A 22946-nucleotide genomic window follows, 5' to 3' on the forward strand; every position below is an offset into this window, starting at 1 on the left:
GTGCTGCTATAAACATGATTGCACATACATCACTGAGGTATGATGTTTTCAGTTCTTCTGGGAATATGCCTACAAGTGGAATAGCTGGAACAAATGGGACTTCCAATCCCAACTTTTTGATAAATCTCCAGACTGACCTCCATAATGGCTGCACCAGTCTACATTCCCACCAACAGTGCAGGAGAGTTCCCTTTTCCCCACAGCCTCTCCAGAATTTGTTGTTGGTAGTTTTCTTGATCCTGGCCATTCTTTCAGGAGTGAGATGAAATCTCATTATGGTTTTAATTTGCAAAAAATATCACATCTTTTTTATCCGTTCCTCAGTTGATGGGCATTTAGGTTGCTTCCAAGATCTGGCTATTACAAATGGTCCTGCTATACTCATGGGTACATGTATATCGCTGTGGTCTGATGTTTTTAACTCTATTTATTTATTTATGTATTTGTTTTTGTCTTTTTGAGACAGGGCCTCATGTAGTTCAGGCTGGTCTTGGGCTCAATTTATAGCCCAAGCTGGTCTTGAACTTACAACAATCCTTCTGAGTGCTGGAATTACAGGAGTGTGCCGCCACGCCCGGCATGTGTTTAATTCTTTTGGAAAGATACCTAGAAGGGGAATACCTGGGTTGAATGGGACCTCCAGTCCTATTATTTTGAGGAATCTCCACACTGATTTCCATAGCAGTTGCACTAGTCTGCATTCCTACTAACGGTGGACAAGAGTGCCTTTCTACCCACAGCCCTTCAGCATTTCTTATTGGTTGATTTCTTGATAATAGCCATTCTTTGTGAAGTGAGGTGGGATCTCAGTGTGGTTTTAATTTGCATCTCTCAAATGACCAGTGAGGTTGAACTTTTTTTTACATATTTCTTCATCTAAGAAGTATGTATTCATCTCAGATGCCTATTTCTGGGTCGGGTTGTTAAGTCTAGGAATACTGATTTTTTCAGTTCTTTATATGTTCTCAATGGTCTGAGGAACAGCTAGCAAACGTTTTCTCCCACATTGTAGGTTGTGGTTTCTCTTGCTGTGCAAAAGCTTTTCAGTAGGCTGAGATCCCAGTTGTTGATACTTTGTGACAGTTCTTGGGCAGTCAGGGTTTTGTTTATCAAATCTGCCTACACCAGTGTCTTCAAGAGTTTTAGCTACTCTATCTTCCAGCAGATTTAATGTTTCTGTTTTAATATTAAGATCTTTGATCCATTCTGATTTTAGCTTGTTACATGTGAAAAATATGGGACCAATTTTAATATTCAGCATGTGTAGAGCTAGTTTTTCCAGCACCATTTATTAAAGAGGCTATCTTTATTCCAGTGATGTATTTGGCTCCTTTGTCAAAGATAAGGTGGCCTAGTGTGTCTGCAGTTATTTCTGCATCTTCTAATCTTTTCCATTGATCTTCAGGTCTGTTTTTGTCAGTACCACAGTGGGGTTTTTTTTTTTTTAATCACAGTACTTTATAGTATAATTTCAAGCCAGGGATTGTGATGCCCCCTGTCTGTCTTTGTTCCCCAGGATAACCTTTGCTATTCTAGGTCCCATCCAGTTCCAGATGAATTTTAGGATCATTTTCTGTAATTCTGTAAAGTATGCTATTGGAATTTTGATTGGGGTTGCATTGAATCTGTATAACAGTTTTGGAAATATGACCATTTTCACTATATTGGTTCCTTCTCCCAATAGCATGGAATATCTCTTCATTTTCTAATATCTTTTTCAATCTCACTTTTCAGAGTATTATAATTTTCAATGTAGAGATCTTTTACATCTTTCATTAGATTGATTCCTAGGTATTTTTTTTTGCATGCTATCATAAAAGGTATTGTTTCACTGATTTTTCTCTCAGTGAGTTTGTTATTCATGTACAAGAAAGCTATTAATTTTTTACCCTTTTCATTACTAATTGCATGGATTTGAGTCTTCTTTCTTTGAGTGTTGACTTCATAACCAGCTGCACTACTGAATTTGCTTATTGAATCCAGTAGTCTTTTGGTGGAGTTTTTGGGGTCTTCTAGGTAGAGTATCATGTCATCTGCAAATAATGATAGTTTTAGCTTCTTCCTTTCCTCTCTTTTTTCCTTTTATTTCTTTTTCTTGTCTAATTGTGTGAGATAAATTTCCAGGACTATGTTGAATAAGAGTGGAAAAAGTGGAAATCCTTGTCTAGTTCCTGATTTTAAAGAAAAAGCTTTCAGTTTTTTCCCATTTAGTACGATGTTGGCTGTTGGTTTGTCATAGATGGTTTTTATCAGATTGACATAAAGATCTTCTGTTCCAATTTTCCATAGGGTTTTTATCGTGAATGGGTGCTGGACTTCACCAAAAGATTTTTCTGCTTCTGTTGAGATTATCATATGATTTTTGACCTTGGCTCTATTAATATGGTGTATTATATTTATGGATTTATGTATGTTGAACTATTCCTGCATCCCTGGGATGAATCAAATTCTTCAATGAAATTGAAAAGAAAGCCAATTTGAGAAATAGTGATGTTAGGTCTTTGCTCAATGTCTTGTAGAATTGAGCAGTAAATCCATTAAGGCCAGGGCTTTTCTCTTTTGATAAGTTTTTAATTACATTTTTTATTTCATTTATTGATATTGGTTTATTTAGGATTTTTGTATCTTCTTGATTCAGTTTTGGTAATTCATTTGTATCTAGGAGTCTGTCTATTTCTACTGCATTTTACATCTTATTAGAATATAAGTTTTCAAAGTAGATATAGGTGATTTTCTGTATTTCTGCAGGGTCTGTTGGGATTTTACCCTTTTCATTACTAATTGCTTGGATTTGAGTCTTTTCTTTCTGTTTGATAAGTTTGGCTAAGGGTTTGTCAATTTTATTTAACCTTTCAAAGAACTAACTGTTCCATTCATTGATTCTTTGTATTGTTTTTAGTCTCCAGTATTCTGCTCTGATCCTTATAATTTATTCCCTTATATGAGCTTTTGACTTAATGTGCTCTTCTTATTCTAGTAATTTGAGGTTCAACATGAAGTTGTTAATATGTGTTTATTCTGTTTTCCTGATGGGGTATTTATGACAATAAATTCCCCTCTTAAGACTGCTTTCATTGTATCCCACAAGTTCCAATATGTTGTACTGTCATTGTCATTTAACTGTAAAAACTGTCTAATTTCTTCTTTAATTCCACCTATGACCCACTGGCTGTTCAGTAGGGTGTTATTTAATTTCCGTGTGTTTATGAAGTTCTCGTGGTTTCTTTTGGCATGGATTTCCAATTTCATTGCACTGTAGTCTGACAGTATGCATGGAATAATTTCATTTCCTTTGCATTTACTTAATCATGTTCTATGAGTCAGTCTATGGTCTGTTTTGGAGAATGTCCAATGTACACCTGAGAAGAATGTGTATTCTGATGTTCTGGAATGAAATACTCTATAGACATTTACGAAGTCCATCTGTTTGTAAGTTTGATTTAGTTTTAATATTTCATTATTGATTTTTTGCCTAGTTGATCTGTCTGTTGGTGACAGTGGGGTACTGAGGTCTTCCAATACAATTGTATTAGGGTTTGTTTGATTTTTGATTGTCCATTAGTGCTTGTTTTATATAGTTGGCTGCACTGGTATTTGCTGCATATATACTTATGCTTGTTATCTCTTCCTCTTGGATTGTTCTCTTTAGGAGGATGTAGTGACCTTCTTTATCTCATTTAATCAGTCTTGGCTTGAAATCCACTTTGTCTGTAAATAGAATAGCTACCTCTGCTTTTTCCTGAGTTCCAGTCACAAAATATGGGAGTATTTTTGGTCATCCTTTGGCTTTTGGTCTATGAGTTTCTTTTCAAATTAAGTGTGTTTCTTATATGCAGCAAATTGTTGGATGTTGCTTTTTGGTCCATTCGGCCAGCTGGTGTCTTTTGACTGGTGAATTAAGACCACTAACATTGAGGGTTAAAATTGAAATGTGTTGACTTATCCTTGTCATATTATTTTTCTGTTGTTGGCTCGTCCCTCTCCCCCTGTCCAATTGTTTGCCTTTCCTGGTGGATTCCTTCTCTTGGGATTCATGGAGCTATAGTCCATATTATCTCTTTTTAGAATGCCCTTCAGAACATTTTGGAGTGCTGGTCATAAATTTCCTCAGATGTTCTTTGTCATGGGAGTATCTTATTTCTCTATCGATTTTGAAAGTTTTGTGGGGTACATCAATCTGGATTGAAAGCTGTTTTCCTTTAGAACTTGGAGTAGTTCACTCCAAGCTCTCCTTGACTTGAGAGTTTGTGCTGAGAAGTCAATTGTAATTCTGATGGACTTTCCTTTATAGTTTTTAGAATTCTATTCTTGTGTTGAATTTCTGGAATCTTGACTATGATATGCCAGCTATAGATTTTTTTGATCATTGCTAATTGGAGTTCTGTATGACTCATTTATCTATATATCAAATGCTTTTTCTCAACCAGTAAAGTTTTCTGTCATGATGTCTGTGAACATTTTTTTGTGAACATTTTTTAAATGTCATCTGTGATATCTCCTACTTGTTCATTGACTCCAGTTAATCTTAAGTTATTCTTCTTTGTCTCATCTAGCAGCTGCTGGATTGATTTCACATGGTCCCTTGCTAGTTTTGAGAAATCTTTCTTTTCCTAGTCACTAGCTGCAAGCTTATCTTCAGTATCTGAGATCCTGTCCTCATAGTGGCCTAATCTTCTTTTTTTTTTTTTTTTTAATTTAAGGAGAAAAGAAAAGAAAGAAAAAAAAAAACAGTGAAGGGGTACAAGTTATACAGATTTACAGAAGAAAAAAATGCGCAGTAGGAAATCACTAGTTAATGGATTACATATTGCCATCTTAGAAATAATTGTTCAAGTCACAAAATTAAAGCTTGTAGAGTGGACATTCCAACAATGATACTGCAAACAGTTCTGTTCAATGATCCAATAAAACTCTGTGATATCATTTTCTATCTTATACATTTAAATATACATGCAGTTATATAGTTTAGAGCACTTTCTTTTCCTCTCTTTTGTACCGTGACTATTACACATTTTGGGTTTCATTGCTCCCACGGTTCTTATTGCTTTTTTGGAAGAGAGTAAAACCAAGTGTGACATAACAGAACAGAATCGGTCAAGTCAAAAGGGTGGACACAATAGATAATATAAAAACATAATACAAGGTGATCAACAATGGTTACCATAATGCCTCCCGCTATTTCTAATAGAATTGCCTATATCATTAGTTGTAATACAATTGAACAAAACCGTAAAGAATAAAACCGACAAAACCAAAACGTTGGAGATATTGAAGGTCTTCAAAAGTAGATAAAAGTCTACGAGAATGGGCGTTATAATGAATCTCATTATCTTCTCAGCTGATGCCTAAACTTTCGAACCTGATACTATCCAGCAAAACAGAATAGAGGAACCTCAGTCAAAAACAAGATGGTGAGAGTAATACAGGGCTTCAAATCGAGATAATAAAGTCAAAGTGGGTTACTATATTATATCCTGCTATATTTTTCCCTTTAATTAAATGGATAAAAATAAAAAAGTAAATAATGGAGTGGAGATTGAGAAAAAAGAGGGCATAACAGCGAAACAGGGCAGATCAAAACATAACCATTTAAACAGAATAGTGTTTCACCACCAGATAATCCTGACCCACAAATAGTTACCATATTGACTCCCTCCCTGAAGTCCTTGAGTACAACTTCATATACTGTAGCATTAAGTATATCAAAACAATGTAAAACCATTTAAGAGAATGACAGCATTATAGAGCATTTAGAATCGACTAACAGAAAATGAACAATGGTCTCTGTATAATCTCCTTGTCTTTAAAAGGTTTTTGCTTATATTATCGTACATAACAAAATCCAATAAGATACAACCTGTTTAGACCATTGGAGACAGAAGAACAAAAGCTAGATGAGACTTCAAAACAAGATGGTACTAAATCAGCATTACCTATTAAGATGTCATTTTCTCCAAAAAAAGCTGTTCCTATCATCCAATCTTCTCTGTCTCATTTCTGTTGAGCTCTTTTTCTGTCAGTAGCTGTCAGTTTGTTATCTTCATTTTGTTCTCTGCTCCATTCGTTGTGGCCTCCCCGCCACTATTTCTGGGTTCTTTGTATTTTTCTTTTTTTAGAATATCCTGCAATACTTTCTGTAGGGTTGAATTGGTGGTTGCAAATTCCCCCAGTTTCTCTTTATCCTGGAAGCACCTCGTTTTTCCATCAATTTCCAGGGACAGTTGTGCAGGATATCTCAATCTTGGCTGGAGATTATTATCTTTCAATGCTTGAATTATTTCCCCCCACGCTCTTCATGATTTGATGGTTTGTGAAGAGAAATCTGCTGTAATTCTCATGGGTATTCCCTTGTAAGTGATCTGTTTCTTGTCTCTTACAGCTTTTATTATTCTGTTCTTGTATTGAATTTCTGGAATTTTTATTATTATATGCCTGGGTGTTTCTCTGTTAGGGTTGTAGGTAGCTGGGGTCCTGTATGCCTCATACATCTGAGTATCTTTACCTTTTGCTAAATTAGGAAAATTCTCCTGGATTATTTCTGTGAGTAGCTTTTGTAGTTCACTTGTTTGTGTCTCTACTTCTTCTTTTATGTTCTTAATCCTTAAGTTATGGCTCCTCTTATCATCTTCTTGTCTTTGTATTATTGCTGTTTGTTTCTTTGTTATTTTTAAGAAGTTTTTCATTTCATTCTCCCATGTTTCAAGTCTGCCCTCCAGTTCAGATAGTCTGTCCTTAGTTTCTTTCAAGCTGTTATGCCAGTCTTGGATAGACTTCTTAATTTCTTGATAGTCCCTTTGAACCTGCTTCACATACTCAATGTTTTCTCTGTTTTCTCCATCAAGTAATTCTCCCCTCTTTTTCTGTTCTTCCATTCCACCATCTGCTTTTTCCTGGGTGGTGCTTAGCATTTCTCTAACTATTCTGCATACTTCTAGCTTCAGGTCATTGATAACTTCATTCCTGAATTGGTCTATGAGGCTCTCTAGATGGCGCTTAATGTATATTGGTGCGGTGTCCATTATTGCCTGATTCTCAGGATTGGGGGCCAAGGAGCCTTTTTTGTTGCTTCCCTTCCCCATATTTTCTGTTCCTTATAAAATGCAATCTTACATAGGAGGCCAGGCTTCCCTGCCTGTCAGCCACAGCCTGATCAAATTGTGCTGGCTAGTTGTTCCCGCCCACCGCTGCGCCCCAGGGAGTCGCGGAGGAGGCAGCCTACGCGGGAGTCGGTCGCTCCTCCGGGCCACCGTCAGGCTCTGGGATCTGGGTTAGGCCAGCCTAGGGAGTCCGCCAGCAGCGTCACTCAGGCCAGGCACCTTTCACCAATCCCGTCCGAGAGGGGAATGTGCGGTTGCAGTTGCCACCGCGCCCTGCTCTTACAGGACTGCCCGAGCCCAGAAAAACCTCCGCTGGAGTCAAACTGTGGTAGGGAGACAGTTTCTCGCTCACCTCGCCACCAGTCAGTTCAGCTCCTTGTCCGCCCTGTTTCCGACTCCGTTCGCAGACTCCCGTTCCCAGAGCTCGGCGGGCACGTCTCTCCTTGCCGAGCCGCTGTGGAGGCAGCCAGCCGCCGGGCGGCAGGAACCGTGGTTTCCAATGGTGCGGGAACTCCGTTCGCTGACTCCCGTTCCCAGAGCTCGGGGGGCGCGTCTCTCCTTGCCGAGCCGCTGTGGAGGCAGCCAGCCGCCGGGCGGCGGGAAACCCAAATCGCGGTTTCCAATGGCGCGCGGTCGAGCCTCCACACCGAGACTTCTCTGTTCCTATTTTAGCGCCAGGACCGCATTCTAAGTTGGATTCTCTCAGCCCAGTTCGTTCCTGAGTCAGCAGAGCACATCTCTACTGGTTCGTATCTCCTTAGTCCGCATCATTCCTGGCCTCTGAGCCGAGTTTTTCAGAGAGCCTTCAGTAGCTGCTGCTGTCTGTCCGCCATGTTCCGATAACAGCTGGCCTAATCTTCTTTGAGTACTTTCAGTGGAGTTTTTGTTCTCTTGGATATCTGCTTGAATTTGCTTTATAGATTCCATTTCTTTCCTATGCTGATCTTCCATAATTTTCTTAAGCTCGTCTATTTTTTGTCTGTGTCTGTTCATCACTAAGTGTGGGGTGTATTTTAGTAATCTCTGTAGTTATCTGAGAGATTGTTTCTGATTTCATTTTTTCTAGAACCTCATTCAATTGGTTTTTTGTTACCACTTCAGAGAGACCTGGTGGATGGCTTTCTGATTGTCCCATCTCATTGTCCTTTGGAGTTGCCTTTGGTGAACTGAAGATCTGGGGTTACATTTTGCTTAAATGTGGTCTCATTTTATTTTATCTCTTTTTAAAATTTAATTCGGGGCTGGGGATTTAGCTCAGCAGCATAAGCGCCTGCCTTGTAAGCAGGCAGTCGTGAGTTCGAACCCCGGTACCAATAAAAAAGAAAAAGACAAAAAAAAATTTAATTCCTGGGTGATACTTTCAAGTTGCCTATGGTGGGTTGCTTTATTGGTAGTATTTAGGACCCTTAGGTGATGATTAATTCTCTAAGGTATCTTCCAGGTGTAGCTGGATTTTGGATTTTAAGTCTGTTGGAAGATCTTACTTCTTTGGTTTGTTGGCGATGAGAGATTGTTGCTTGTTTGGCCTAGACCCTGTTCTTTGGCACTGTGCCACAGTATTTTCTGTGATCCTTAGTTAATCTCAGTCATGGATTATCAGGACCCACAGCTGTTTAGGACAATTATGTTAATTTTCACTATAGTGGTATCAGTAGCATCAAACACAGCCTAGAAAGCAATAAACTGAGGTAACCCTTACTTTGCAACTTTTAACTGTACAAGCCAGATTTGTGTTTGTATAACAAAATGTAAAATTAACCAGATAATTATATGCAATATATAAGTCCATAATGTTTCAGGTTTGCCCTTGAGGGTTAAAATTTAAAATGGATTAAAGAGAAAATAGAGAAGAGGAAGAAAAGAAAGAGATTAGAAGTAAGGTTGGAGGACAAAGGGGGATCACACCAACTTGGGGAAACTGGTACAGAAGATTGAAGGAAAAGAGAGACGGACAAGATAAAAGGAAGAATAGAACAGAACTACACCCACACAAAGGATAGGAACCACTGTCACACTCGTATAAAAACAAGGAGAAAGAGAGAGAGAGAAAAAAAGAAAAGTAGTCCACTCCAGGATTGTTTCTGGGTTCACTAGTAGACAAGCGGTGGAGACAGAGTCTTGAATCATGCCATTCTACCCCGGCCAGCCAGCAGTTGCTTTATGGCCAAGGAGTAGTAACCTCAGCAGGCCTGCCCTGAGACCAGACTCATTGGGCTCACTGCAGTCCACGGTGGCACCCAGCTGGGAACTGCTAGACAAAGCCAGCAGCAGTTCTGGGTTCTGGGCTTACCCGGCCCATCTCTAAAATGGCTCGCGGCTGAGCGCTCTTTCTCATGGGAGCACTGAGTCCTCTGTCCTCACCGCCAGCCAGTGCAGTCCTCCATGTCTGCCGCTCCACTCCACTGCTGCATTCTCTGCAGAGGCCTCTGCGGTTGCTAGCCCTCACCATTGTCTCTGTCACTGTGACCCTAGGTTCAAACAGCCACTCTCACCCAGTGAGTCCTGTCTCAGGGAGAGGGAGTCCTCTCTCAGGGCAAAGGCACCGCCGGCTACCACCTTGGTCTTCCTTGAAGTTTTTCTTTTTACTCTCTTTGTGAGCTTCAATTCACTCTTCAGATTCTTCCTGGGTCCGCAGAACTCACTTTCTTTCCTCTTGTCTTCCTCACAATGCTATATTCCAGCATCTGGACAGTGACTCTGTTTTCTGTGCTGCTTACTGCTCCAGCATCTTTCCAGAAGTCTCAGTGATCAAAATCTCATGTGAAATTTTGGCAAGACTTTTAGTGATTAAAAAAAAAAAAAGAAGATGCAAATCAAGCACACACATAAATTCATTAGCTGACAAATTAATTTTTTAAAAAATCTGGATATGCAGACTTCAAAAAGAAAAAATCTCTACTTTGAGATAATTGCCATTTAGTGCTCTTCTGCTCCCCTTTGGTGATATAACATCCAACGTGTTTCAGTCTTTTGCTGCATAGGAAAATTTCCTGTTGTGCAGACATTCATTTAAGAGAGGAGGGTGGGGATATAGCTCCGTTGCACAAGTGCCTGCCTGCTGAGAACAAGTTCAATTCCTGGTACCAAAATATAAATAAATAAATAAGCAAGCAAGCAAGCAAATTGGCTCATATGAAAAAATGGGAGTTAGAGGTTTTATGTATACAAGCAAGACAGAAATAATTCCAACAAAATATTTAAATTTCACCAGATTTTGATGAAAATGAATATACTCAGAATGTGTACTGTATTTATCCAGTGCTTAAGGTGTCCTGAGGAGTGTCATACTGCTGACATAGTTTAGCACAGAGATACATATCACTTCTGGTCTGCAAGCCAGCTCTGGTAGTGGAAGAAAAGACAAAGATACAAGGTGACGTTTTCTGATATTGTTTCAGGCCTTGTTGTATAAGAAAAATAAAGTTCTTGAAGCAGAGAAACCTCTACGCTTTCTTCAAAAGAAGCCCATACCTGAGCCTCGGCTTCCAACTCCAACCTTGATAATGACTTCCAATGTAAGTTTGAAACTTTTATTTGAAGAGCTAAATTCAATGTTGTGGTCAGTTCACTCTTAAAATAGTTTGGGTTGAAAAAAAGTCTAATTTAACATTGTTCACTTCTCAAGCTCTGATTCAGAATTGATTTTGTCTTTGTTCTTATGCACTAAACATCGAACACACACACACACACACACACACACGAGCAAAATGAAGTGAAATCTATCTCAGGCTTTTGAAGAATAAAAACACAAAGAAAGAACAATCTTCACTGGGGAGGTCGGCATCAGAAGGTAATGTCACATATGCCAAATAGGAAAAGAAGAGGACAGTTACATCCTGTCTTTCCACACTGGGGCCCGTTGATGACTGTGGTCCATACCGGGAGTAGTTGATGACTGTAGGCATCAAAGAGAACAAAATGCCGGTGGTGTCAAGACAGGCTGGCATCTGGGCAAAGAATGGCTCAAGGATTACCCTGACTAAGGCCACTCATCACCTCAGTTTGGGCAAAGCATCAGGCTTGGTTAGAATTTCAGCTGGACTCATACTGAACAAACCTACAGGAAACTGTTGGCAGATGCCATGGTGCAAAGTCGCTGCTTCATGAAGAGAACTAGAATGGCTGGTGGATGCAGGAAAGAACTCCTGCGGAGGACAGGCCTCCTAGGAAGCAGCAAATCTCTGCCCTGGATGCTGGTCTTTGCCAGGCCAGGGCCAGGATGTCAAGGAGGGATCTCATTAACACCTGCTGCGACCTCAGATGAGTGGCTCATGAGAACAGACACAGGTGCCCCCTCTACCCAGCTAGACTGTGCCCTTTTCCTAGGCTCCACACAGGGCTCTGGTTACACATTACCTTTCACAAGGGCTGAAGCCATCACTGGGCTGTTGCTTCCTTAGACCCAGAGGGGCCTTCATTTGATTTCCAGAGCATACTCTTTCTGCTGTGACAGTTATTTATGGTGGTTTTATAGATGGTTAGTCTTCCCAGGTTATTTTGATTTTTACCAAACTCTTGTGAGAATATCTCATTCTAATAATGGACTAGCTGTATTGTTTGCTGATTTATGACTGAACATGAAAATACCTTTGCTAAAAGGATATTATAAGCAAGCAAGTTGCCTTCAAGAAAGATGGTGGAAATGGCATCCTTTGTAGGGATCACATGGCAGTCCTATGACTTTTTTAAACCTTAGTGTCACATGGTAATGATATATTATTTATGATGAAAAACATTAAGACATTTTAATGAGCAATAAATAGTATTTAAAATACTATGTGTTCAACAAGGGCAGAGACATTGGTTTATTTCTCTTCCGATTCATCGCATGTGTCTGAAACTGTCACTTTTGCTTGGAATAAATTTTGAGAAAATACTTGATGCTTAGTCTGATGCTGTTCTCAAGCTGCTTGTTTCTTCCTCTGTTCTTCAGGAAGAAGAAGACATAGAAATGGCTGTGATCTACCTTCAGAAGTTACTGCGTGGCAGGGTCATTCAGAACATGGTATGTAGGGCCAACCACTGGCCCTGTGTCTTTTGTCTGAGAATAGTTATTGGAATGCATATGTTCTTGGTTTGTCAGGGTGACGTTCCTCTTGCACCCTGCTCCCTAGGCAGCTCTACCTTTGAATCATCCACACACTTCTGGGGCCATGACTATCCAGGTGGGGAGCTCAGTTAAAGGAAGGGGAGAGGAAGGACAGGTGCAGCTTGCCACATTTCTGACTAAGGTGGTGTAAAACTTATTTCTTCCTCAGAATTACTCCACAGATTTTCTCACCTGAATTTCTGCTATTAAAGTATGACAAACCAAGTGAATGCTCTAATTTTTCAAGACACAGGATAATTATTTGAGTTTGTGTACAGGTAGCTGTACCTGTATCATAAAATGAAATAGTTATAAGTGTGATTTAAGACCCCTATTATATTCTCATATCAAATATTCTTTGTTCTACATACATTTCCTCATTTTAATTTTTAAATAAGAAACCTGTCTTTTGGGCAAATAATGAGTCTGAAAGAGGCTTACTTAATTGCCAGCAAATCTGACTCTGGTTTTCCTGACTGTAAAGCCTTAGCCAGGCACACTTCACTTTAAGAATGCACTGGTACACGGCCCCAGTTCATGGTTTCCACACTGCTGTAATTCTTTTTTTTTTTTTTTTTTTTTGTCTCTTTCATTTTTTATCAGTACCAGGAATCGAACTCATGACTGCCTGCTTGCAAGGCAGGTGCTTACGCCGCTGAGCTAAAACACTGCTGTAATTCTTAAGTGCCTCAGTTGTGATGTGTAAGTCTGGTGATCTAGGGAAGCAACAGCTTGTGCCTGACTTGCCTTCTTGAACTTTTTTCCCTGTTTTTCCAGTGGAACACCCAGTGAAGTTCAGATAGCAGACTGTATGTTACAGCCCAGTGGCACATTTATGGAAACAGAACCACTGCCATGACAGAAGCCATGCCCTGGGATTTTTAGGGAAGGACCACAAGAAATTGCAGGGAAAGTTTTAGTTTCTTAATATGATCTTATGGGAGTCACCTTGTCTCTAAGAGGCATTTTGAGAACCCGAACCTACAGCTCACTGGAAACTGAGCCCCATTGCTGAGCTGACGGTACAGGAAAGGGCAGAATTCTAGCACCTGAAGCACGCCTGCCCGTGAGCCTTCAAAGCAGGACAGATACGCGCCTGCACAAATTGCAGTGCATGACTCCTAGTGCTTCACACAAAGGGGAGTAACCTGCAAGTCTGTCTTATTTGCTACAGATGTTTGAAGGGAAAGAAAAGCGGTTGGAGTTGATCCAGGAACTGCGCACCAGCCACGCATTGCAAGAAGATGAGAAGCTGGTGAAAAAGGCCGAGAAGCAAGTGACCCTGGCCTTACAGCGGCAGAGGAACTTGCACGAGCACAAGGTTCTCGTTTTCCCTTTGGTTACATTTCCCTTCTTGTTCTTGTTTTATTCCTACGAGCAACATTATAGTAACAATGAATTAGACGATTTAAAAGTCTCCAGACTCCCAGGACTGTGACCAGCATGCTTAATGCTGCTGCGGTCCATAAGCGATCTAATTCTTCTTAACTCTATTGCATTCTAATTATTAAGGACTTTTAGCAGAATGAATAAGTAATAAAAACAACATGACAAAGTGAGAAATGAGATTTATTTTAAAACATCAGTGCTTGTCCCATGATCATGTCAACTGAGAGTGATGGGAGGAGTGGATGTACAAAGCTGTAACTTAGGCAATGACCACTTGCTTCAGGTCTGGCCAAGTACCTCCATGATCTGCAGGTGTCTGAGGGAGAGGGAGCATCACTTATATTCAAAGCGATGCTCACCCTCCCTCTTTTCTGTCCTGTTTCTGAAAGAAACCATCCAGCCGATACACAGTGCCCAGGTATGTGATGCATTACAAGACATAGCTGTGGGGAAATCACCTTTCTAAATGTGTTTATTTAATTTCAAATTAGATTGTCCCCAAAGTCTTTGAGGAAGAAAGCTGGAAATGAATACGTAGCCAACTTAGGACCTGAAGGGTTGTTTGGTGGGTTGGCTTTTTTGAGACACAATCTTTAAACTTGAGGGAATCCTCCTGCTTCAGCCTCCTGAGTCTGGGAGTATAGTCATGAGCCACCACACCCCATTTCCAGTGCCTGAAGGATTATGACTATCCCTTGGGGGAGCTTATGATCTCTGCAGACAGGGCAAAAATCCATTTGTGATTTCTGGGCCAAGTGAAGAAGTGAAATGCTCTGGTTTCAGTCTTCCTCCCATTGTTCCCTAGAATATAAGTGCAATTGAGGTTAAAGTATGTGGGCTAGGGAGTGGGTGAGGATGTTGGTGCTGACGACTGCACCTGGCTGACAGTCTCACCGAGTAGCCATATTGCCCTTCAGACCTGTGAGAATTCCATCCCTCTATGTACACACAGGGAACTGAGCAGAGGGGAGATGGCCAGCATTCAAGCTGCAGATAGCTGGAGTGACAGCCCTTTCTCCTTACACCTCAGGATAGATAGGCGAGGTACAGGATGAAGTGCGCGGGATAAATCATCTTACATACTTTGCTTCATGTATCAAAGCCAGGACACAGAGACCCGTAGATCCTTGGCTTACTCCTGGCCGAGAGCAATGTGGGTTCCTTACTTTACCTCAATGATCACATAGAATTTAGGCTTTTTCCTGTACTGTCTCAAAGATGGTTATTAATGAAGTTATTAAAGTTGCCCATTTCTGTGTTACTGAAGATCTTGAAACTCCTCAAACTTGTGTGAAAAGAGCAGCCATTAAAAAATTAGAAGTTATCTTGAGTGGAGGTTCTAATGTATTAAACTTCAACATTATCTTTAATAAGAACCATGAGCTTTCCCTTCATGCCTGGGAAGACATTCTTGATCTTTTGGATAAAAGTGAAAGAAAACAGTACATTTGTGTGACTACTAACAGAAATGTTTTGCTAAATCCTCTTCACAATTTGAGGACTGTGCCCCTTAGTGACTGCCTGAGCAATCTATGAGTGCATGTATAAGTTTTTAATCAGTTTTCCTGGTTAGAACTCTTGGGACAGGGCAAATTGAGAGACAGTATTCCTAATAAAAACTGAAGGCACCTTGACAGTGAATTGACCCTGAGAGTTTAGCTCTCCCAAAAGTTACCATTTGCAGTGGAATTTGTAGCCTTGAACTGCATTATTGTTCTTTTAAAGGTGTCACGGATTGAAAACCACTTGGCAGGCCTGGAAGGCAGGGTGCTGGCAGACATGCTTGATTTCCTGTCCAAAGAACTTGTGAGACTGCAGGAAGAGAGGCGCATCCATGCCTTTGCTATGCTTGCTGAGCGCCAGCGGAGGATGAGAGAGGCCGAGGAGAGCGGCCGGCGCCAGGTGGAGCAGAGGCGCCTGCAGGAGGAGGACCAGATATTTAAGGAGGCAAGTGGGTCAGCTGGGTGTGCGGGTGCCCCTGGAAGGAGCCTGGTGAACCGAAGGGCACTCCTGAGACAAAATGGGTTGAGTTTTTACTTTGCACTTATTCGACAAAATGTGTATCAGACTGCTACTATCTGAATGCAACATGCAGGCTTTTTTAAAAAAAAGGTCAGCCAACGTTTGTGTTTTTCTGACCTTGTTTACAGTCCGTGTTTTTAGTAAGTAAAGACATGTTTTGCTCTTTTGCAGGTGATTAAAGTTCACCGAAGTACAGTAACCTCCTATCTGGAAGACATAATATTGAACACTGAAGAGAATACTGCCGAAGAACAAGCCAGAGCAGAAATAGAAAAGATGGCCGAGGAAATCAATGACATCGCTTATGAGATGGAAAGTCGGTGCGCACCCAGAGATGCCCCTGTATAGTGGACAGCCCACCTGCTGTTACCCACATCCAGGTTTTCAGGAGTTTAAGATTTCACCACTGATGAGAGACAAACTCATTTGTCTCATTGATGTCATTTGTTTTAATAGTGCAACTCTTTAGAAGTGGACATGCCTATATCTCTGGACGGTAGGAGCATTGGGAATTAAATTCTTAGCTGTGATCAGGATCACTTTCATACTGTGTACCTGCAGGATGCCAAGGGTGGAACGCTGTGTAGACATGTGCACCCAGCGGTCCTCGGACTTGACCCTCAAGTGTTTGGCTTCTATGCCTAAGCTGTAGTTCTAAAATTCCTTCTTACTAGGCTAGTAAATGAAGGACAGGGTCAAATCTGGATTTTTCATGGAATTGAAACTAGCTCACCCACGCATGTGATATTTCAGCTCACTCAATCAAGGAAAACGTGATAGCAGGACTTAGTGGGTTTGTTTAAACAAGCAAGAAAGATCTAAGTATAAATTAGCAACTTAAGGGAGAAAAAAGTGAAATCATTTAATTTTTAAAAATTTTTTTAGACGAACTCATCTTCAGTCAGAGGAGATTGTTGCTGAATTGGTTTATAGTTTTCTGATCCCAGAGGTGCAAAAGGACTTTATCAAAGAGAAAGGTAAGCTCCTTCGAGATGCTTCACTTTGGGATTTTTAAGTGATGTGAATTAGTATCTGTATCCCAGAGATTTAAAACTAAACAGAAGTATGGAAAAATTTCTGATGACTAAGGACTGAGTTTTCTTATTTCATAACTTATCAAGTTCTCTTTTTGCTGTCTGATTATAGAATATAATCTCTAGTAGAGAAGAGGTGAGCTCCTAACAAGCTTGACAAATTACCAAGATCTGTTCCCAGAAGAGGTTTATTCTGATTCAAGCCATCAGAGCCTTTTACAGTCAGGACATGTGAATTATGGGTGTTGAAAACTGGGAATGCTCAAAGGGTCTGAATCTATCCTGCAACTCTCCCAGAATCATAAATAGTATGTTCCTACTGGGACTGTATCTAAGTATAAAAGCCCCAAGTTATCATTTTTCCAAGGGGAAGTAGAGTTTAAAGATTGATGTGTTTATAAAATAGAGAAGAAGAGAAAAATTATGTCTTAAAAAGAAAAAGAAGGTTCTTCCAGAGCCCTGAGACTGTCAGCAGCAGGTGTGACCCCAGACAGAGGTGTACACTTAGGACAAGATCAATACTCATGTGAGTAGCTGAGAAGCTTTCAGGGTTGTATAGGGAACAACAGATTTAAGCAGAAAAGTGTGCAATATTTGATTACTAACACAAGGATAATCTAACACGTTAGAATAAAGAACTACTTTTTTTTGACATGGGGTCTTGCTTTGTAGTCCAGGCTGGCCTTGAAGCCACTATATAGCCTAGGTTGGCCTCAAACTCCTGGTGATCCTGCCTCCATCTCCTGAGGACTGGGATCACAGGCATGTGCCACCACACCCAGCAGGTTGTGTGATTTTAAAACCAATTCAACCTAGTGAAAGGCACTTGTTTGCTCCCAGATTTTTTTTCTATTACTTAATAGTGCTATGCTCAATACATTTTACACATATCCTGCCCGTGCTTTTGAGAATAAATTCCTAACAGTACAATTAGTAGCAAATAGGAAATCTGTATTTTATCTTTCAACAGAGTTTACCACAGTTGTGCCACAAAAGCATTGTTCTAATTCCTACTCCCATCAGCAGTGTATAAAAGGGCCTGCACCAGCGAAGTTTCATTTTCAAGGAAGTAATACAGATTTCTGTATGTCCTTATATTATAAAAATGACTTTATTTTCTAGATGCTTAAGAAAATGTGTAACTCTTTTCTACTTCTCCCAGATGCAAAGTTAGATCAGTTTGTTTCAAAACCATTGTACTGCAGAGAATTGAAGAAGATGAGGAAATAGTAGGCTTAGTATTTACTAGATCCTCCTGTATTTGAGAGGAAAGATTTGGAGAAGGAACTTACACAGCAGGAACCCAATAGGAATTGTCTGTCTCTATATATATATTCCTCTTTATCCAAAATTAACATAAAGTGTACTTAGACCATTTTAAGATTTCTCTTTTTAAAAGGTGGTGGATCAGAAAGACCTTAAAGAGACACATAAAAACAGATGTAAAGTAACAGTAGCTGCCAAATTTTAAATACACAATACATTCTAAGCGGTACACTTAAGCATTTGAAAATGTACATTATCTTGATTTCTTATGACAGCTGTAAGTTTATTCTCATTTTTCAGTTAAGCAAATTAGTGACGGAAACCCATGGCTTTCAGAGTTGAGTCACGTAAAGCAGTTGAGACCCAAGTAGCGAAAAGACCATATTACTTCGTATTGTCATTTACCAGCTGTATGACTTTGGATAACTTAGCCTCTCTATGTGTGTCCTACTTCTGAAAATGGGGTTACTAATAATATTCTGTTTTAGGGTTGTGGGGGACCTAAATGAGTAATTACATATCAGCTGCTTAAATTGGGGCCTGGTATATAGCAAGGACCAAAGCTGACTGCTCCTGTCATCATTACACTGTCATTGTCATCATGGTCATAGTCATCGATGTCAATCCCTTCCTTTCCAAGGGCTTAGTTTAACTGACAGTAGTAAGATAAATACTCTTAGAGTTTGGAGCTAACACCACCTTTTAAAGCCATGAACTCAGACATTCATTATCCAGCAATAGAACCCTTTATATTGGGAAGTAAGGTTCAAACAGAAATATGAGACAAGAGTCTCATTTAGGGTAATCAGTCATTTGTAACCACTTATATGCAGTTAGGAAATGAAACATAACTCACATAAAGTGCTTTGATGCTGCACAACGTATACAAATGCGGGGATGGTAGAGGGTAAGTGTGAATTGACCCCATTATAGGTCTGGGACTTGAGCTGGCTTTTGCAAAAGGACAGGATTCAGGCATTTTAGAAGAGCTCTGAGAGGTGGGGTGGAGGCAAGTCCAAAAGGGAGACACTAACCGGACTGAGCTAAAGACAGTGGACAGAGGGAGAAGCCAGAAGGAGGTTGTGGGTTTGGTTTGCCTTTAGAAGATGTCCTAAGAGACAGAGCAGATAATTTTTACTTAATCCAAGCAGTCCAAAGTCAGAAAACACATGGTTTGCAAACGATCGTCCTTGTCACTAGCCTCTCAAAAGCATTTGGGAAAGTTTCATCTAGACTTTCACGTTAAGAACTCTTCTGTCGCTCCGTAACAGTGAGGAATGCACAGCGGAAGCATATTCTTGCAGCCCATCAGATCCTCCACGGGTACACAGAGACCATGCTCCAGCAGAACTTTGCTGAGCCACAGCAAGGTGAGCTCTCAGACCCCGACAAGACTCTTGAAGAAGGAACTGAAAACGAGGACGACAGCTAAGGTGAGTCTGTTTTCCATCAGGAAGGAAGCGGAGAGAGGAAGAGAAATGACATTGCTCAGCTTTGTGGTGACGCGAACACTTGTTGAAGAAAATGAAGCCTTTCCATTTCCCTTGGCCATGCCATCTAGGTTGGGGCACCTACTGCTGAAAACAATTAGAGTTGATGCCACATTGATTGGACTCTTGGGATCTAGAAATCAGAACTCTAGGTGCTTTCCACGAGTTCTTTAGGATAGAGCTGTACTCGATTACAGATAAAGCTACAGAATGTGTGAGCATTATTTTTAAAAGCTTGTTCTGATGGAGGGGAACAAGGTATGCCCTGATGCACTGTGCCAGTCATCAGCACAGCACGGGGACCAGAGCCTGCCCTAGTTCAACCCAGCATCCTCTGCGTGCCCACCAGGGCTTGGTACTGGCTCTATTGAATGTTCACATGTGACTAGCATAGCCTGTATTTGGCTTGGATTTACTCAGCAAGGCATAGGATAGGAAATGGTTTCTAGCAGGGCAGCATCAGATGCCTTTCTTCCAGAGGAGCTCTTGCCCTACCATGCAGGACACATGACTACTTTCTTTGGCCCCCAATTTACAGAGCTCAAGTACTGTATGAGGAAAAGAGATTGGTACTGGAGAGGCATAGGAGCTGCCCTTGTTTACAGATCTCACAGCCCACAGGCCAGAATCTCTGATAAGCTTCCTGTTAGTCATTGATAACTTGTTTTTAATTCCTTCCATTCTAGGTACAGTTTACCAGTTAGGAGGCATTTTAACCCTAAGTAGTTAAAATTTCTTAGTAACATGATTAACACGTATCACCTTATCTATCAGATTACCCAGGGTACAGAGCTAGAATCAGTGGAAAGGAAAGTAAACTTCTACGGAAAGGGAAAGGCTGGAAGCACATTTTCTACTTCTCTGTTCTCTTTGTGCTGTCTTGTTGGAGAAAAGCATTGAGGCTTGAGGAGACAAAAAAAAAGTAATGGAATAATTGAGATACATAATTTTAGGAAAATGTAATGGACATTTATAAAATACCACACCCGGCAATTTCAGAATGCATTTTCTTCGAAAGCACATACAGAACATTTACAAAAACTGACTTTTTTGGGTAATAAAACAAGTCTCAATTTTCAAATACTGTAGTTGAAATGACACAAAGTATGTTCTCTGATTTTAAAAAATGTGAATCTAGGAGTCCATGATGAAATCATTCTGTTTGGAAATTAAGATTTATATTTATAAATTTATAAATAATCTATAAATAACCTATTAGTAACCTATTTATAAATAACCTATTAAACAAAAAAAATCAATACAGAAACTTGAAAATATTTTGAGCTGAAAAAGTCCAAAATGTCATGCATCAAATTTGCAGAATACTACCAAAGTAGCTTACATGAAAATTTGTACCCTTAAAGATATTTATTAGGATTGGGGATTTAGCTCAGCAGCATAAGTGCCTGCCTTGCAAGTGCGTGGTCGTGAGTTAGACCACGCACTTGCAAGGTTAAAAAAAAAAAAAAAAAAAAAAAAAAAACCTCAAAACCCATATTTATTAGAAAAGCTGAAAACAAGATTAAACAACCCTTTTCAAGAAGCTTAAAAAGGGGAAAAAAAAGAAAGAAATTGAAAAAGAAACACTGAATTAGACCCCCTAAATAAGCAGATCATTAACAAAAATAACAGAAATTGATGAGAAAAACAGGCTTGTGCCTTACTAGTGTCAGTAGGATGCTTCATCTCTTGGTACCACAATTAGGGAAAATTATGGGCACATTATAACAGGCACTTTAAAAAACACTGGAGACCTGTGGAAATAAAGGGAGCAAGATGAATTAAAATCCTAGGACGAAAGCCTTTCTGAAGTGATCTGATCCTATCTGATACTATCTATTACCTAGTTTCTTCTCTTGGAGTATTGGGCCAAGTCTGAGCACAGGCTAGGAATTCGCCTTCCAAAGGCTTGAGGATCTTTGCCAGGAGAAACAGAACCCAGCAGAACTTTAATTATCTGTGTGCTGGCATGATAGCTTGGAAGCCAGAGGTCCCCCAAAGCAAGACTAAATTTCTGACAGAATATCTGCTTGAGGTTTCTAGTAGACACCCTTCTTTTCATTGGGGAATGTTTGAATCTATCACGTGTTCTTTAACTGGCTTGTATCAGTGGTATATATTCACCTATTTTATGTTTCATTATAGTCAGTTCCATGATTTTTTTGTTTTGTTTTGTAATCAGAAATAGAAGCTGTAATATCCTGACTTGACATACCACAGCGTTACTGGCTAATTGAGAGTGGTGAAGTTTTAGTATGATTTTTTAAGCTAGGGACCAAGACTGAACTATTTCTAAGAAAAAAAAAAACACCATGTTTTAACAGACTAGATCAGGCGTGTTCAGGGTGGCATGACCATAGACATATCCTGCTATAAATACTGAATGACTTTGGAAATTAGCCTTTGCCGCAGACTTCATAAGATTTTTATCTTAAATTAATATCTTACAGCATCTTCAGATCTTGAAATGAGTACAAAGAAAATTTCCATAATTAAGATTCCATTTATGGAGGCAGGCCTACCTAGTTCTCAATTGGTATTGACTAATCAGCACTGTAACACCATGCTAAAAAGGTAAATATGAAGGAAAGACTCTAGAAGAATTCCACAAATGCTTTCCAAGTAACAAATTGCACAATTAAAGACTTACGTTCTGGATTGATGTGAGTATCGGCAGTGCTTTCAAATGTGAGATTGGGAAAAATCTTACCACACATGGCTGCTGGCGATGAATGTTGCAGTCAACTTTGATGCCTGCATACTAATTAAGCAAAAGAATTATGTTCTTCTAATCGGTAGACTTGTACTACAATAAGCTATAGTTGATTATTATCATGAAATTTTGTATTTTGTCTGTAAACATTTTGTGGAAATGTCTTTTATCTCCTGTTGGATGAATAGATTTTGGCTCATAAAACCTAAAATGTTTACTTTCCAGCCCTGTGCAGAAAAAGAGCCTCACTCCCTACTCTACAACAATGAAAATTAATGAAGTAGAACTCACTATAACAACATAGATGAGTGTCATAAATAAAATATGTATCAGAATAAGTCAAATAAAAAATAATCTGTAGTGTGAGCATGATTGTATGAAGTTTAAAATGAGCAGAGCTAAACTGTGAAGCTCAGGAATACAAATCTAGAAGGTGAAGATATAATGAAAAGCAAAAAGTGATTACTGTTAAAAAATCCATTAAAAGGCTGGGGATTTAGCTCAGCGGCAAAAGCGCCTGCCTTGCAAGCAGGCAGTCATGAGTTCGATCCCTGGTACCGATAAAAAGGAAAAAGACCAAAAAAAAAGTAAAAAATCCATTAAAATCAGAATAGTTACTTTTGGGGAATATTAGAAAGAGGGTGAGTTTGGGAAGGGGTAAATGGGAGCTTATGGAATATTGTTTCTTGACCTGAGCGGTGTTTACAACCATGAGTATCTTGCATTAATTCACTAGGCTACACACTGGTTTTATGGACTTTCTGACCTCTGTAATATGCCACTTTATGATTAGGAATATGAAAATATGAAACTCTCTGACAAGAGTAAGTACACAGATTCAGAATA

General features: G+C 39.7%; 1 protein-coding gene across 1 annotated transcript in view; it reads left to right on the forward strand.

Annotated features, from left to right (window-relative positions):
• Positions 1–22466, forward strand: part of Cfap91 (cilia and flagella associated protein 91) — a 56130-nt gene extending 33664 nt beyond the window's left edge. Inside the window, exons 11-18 of the mRNA XM_003469223.5 lie at positions 10496–10612; positions 12031–12102; positions 13361–13507; positions 15301–15522; positions 15769–15917; positions 16483–16574; positions 19169–19330; positions 21838–22466. Coding sequence (XP_003469271.2) covers positions 10496–10612; positions 12031–12102; positions 13361–13507; positions 15301–15522; positions 15769–15917; positions 16483–16574; positions 19169–19329 — 960 coding nt within the window. The 3' untranslated portion in view covers position 19330; positions 21838–22466. The remainder of the gene's footprint in view (positions 1–10495; positions 10613–12030; positions 12103–13360; positions 13508–15300; positions 15523–15768; positions 15918–16482; positions 16575–19168; positions 19331–21837) is intronic.
• The last annotated feature ends 480 nt before the right edge of the window (positions 22467–22946 follow it).

The sequence above is a fragment of the Cavia porcellus genome, unplaced genomic scaffold (assembly GCF_034190915.1).
Source record: "Cavia porcellus strain 051 isolate PalLab524CR breed Dunkin Hartley unplaced genomic scaffold, mCavPor4.1 scaffold_15, whole genome shotgun sequence".
Classification (NCBI taxonomy): Eukaryota; Metazoa; Chordata; class Mammalia; order Rodentia; family Caviidae; genus Cavia; species Cavia porcellus.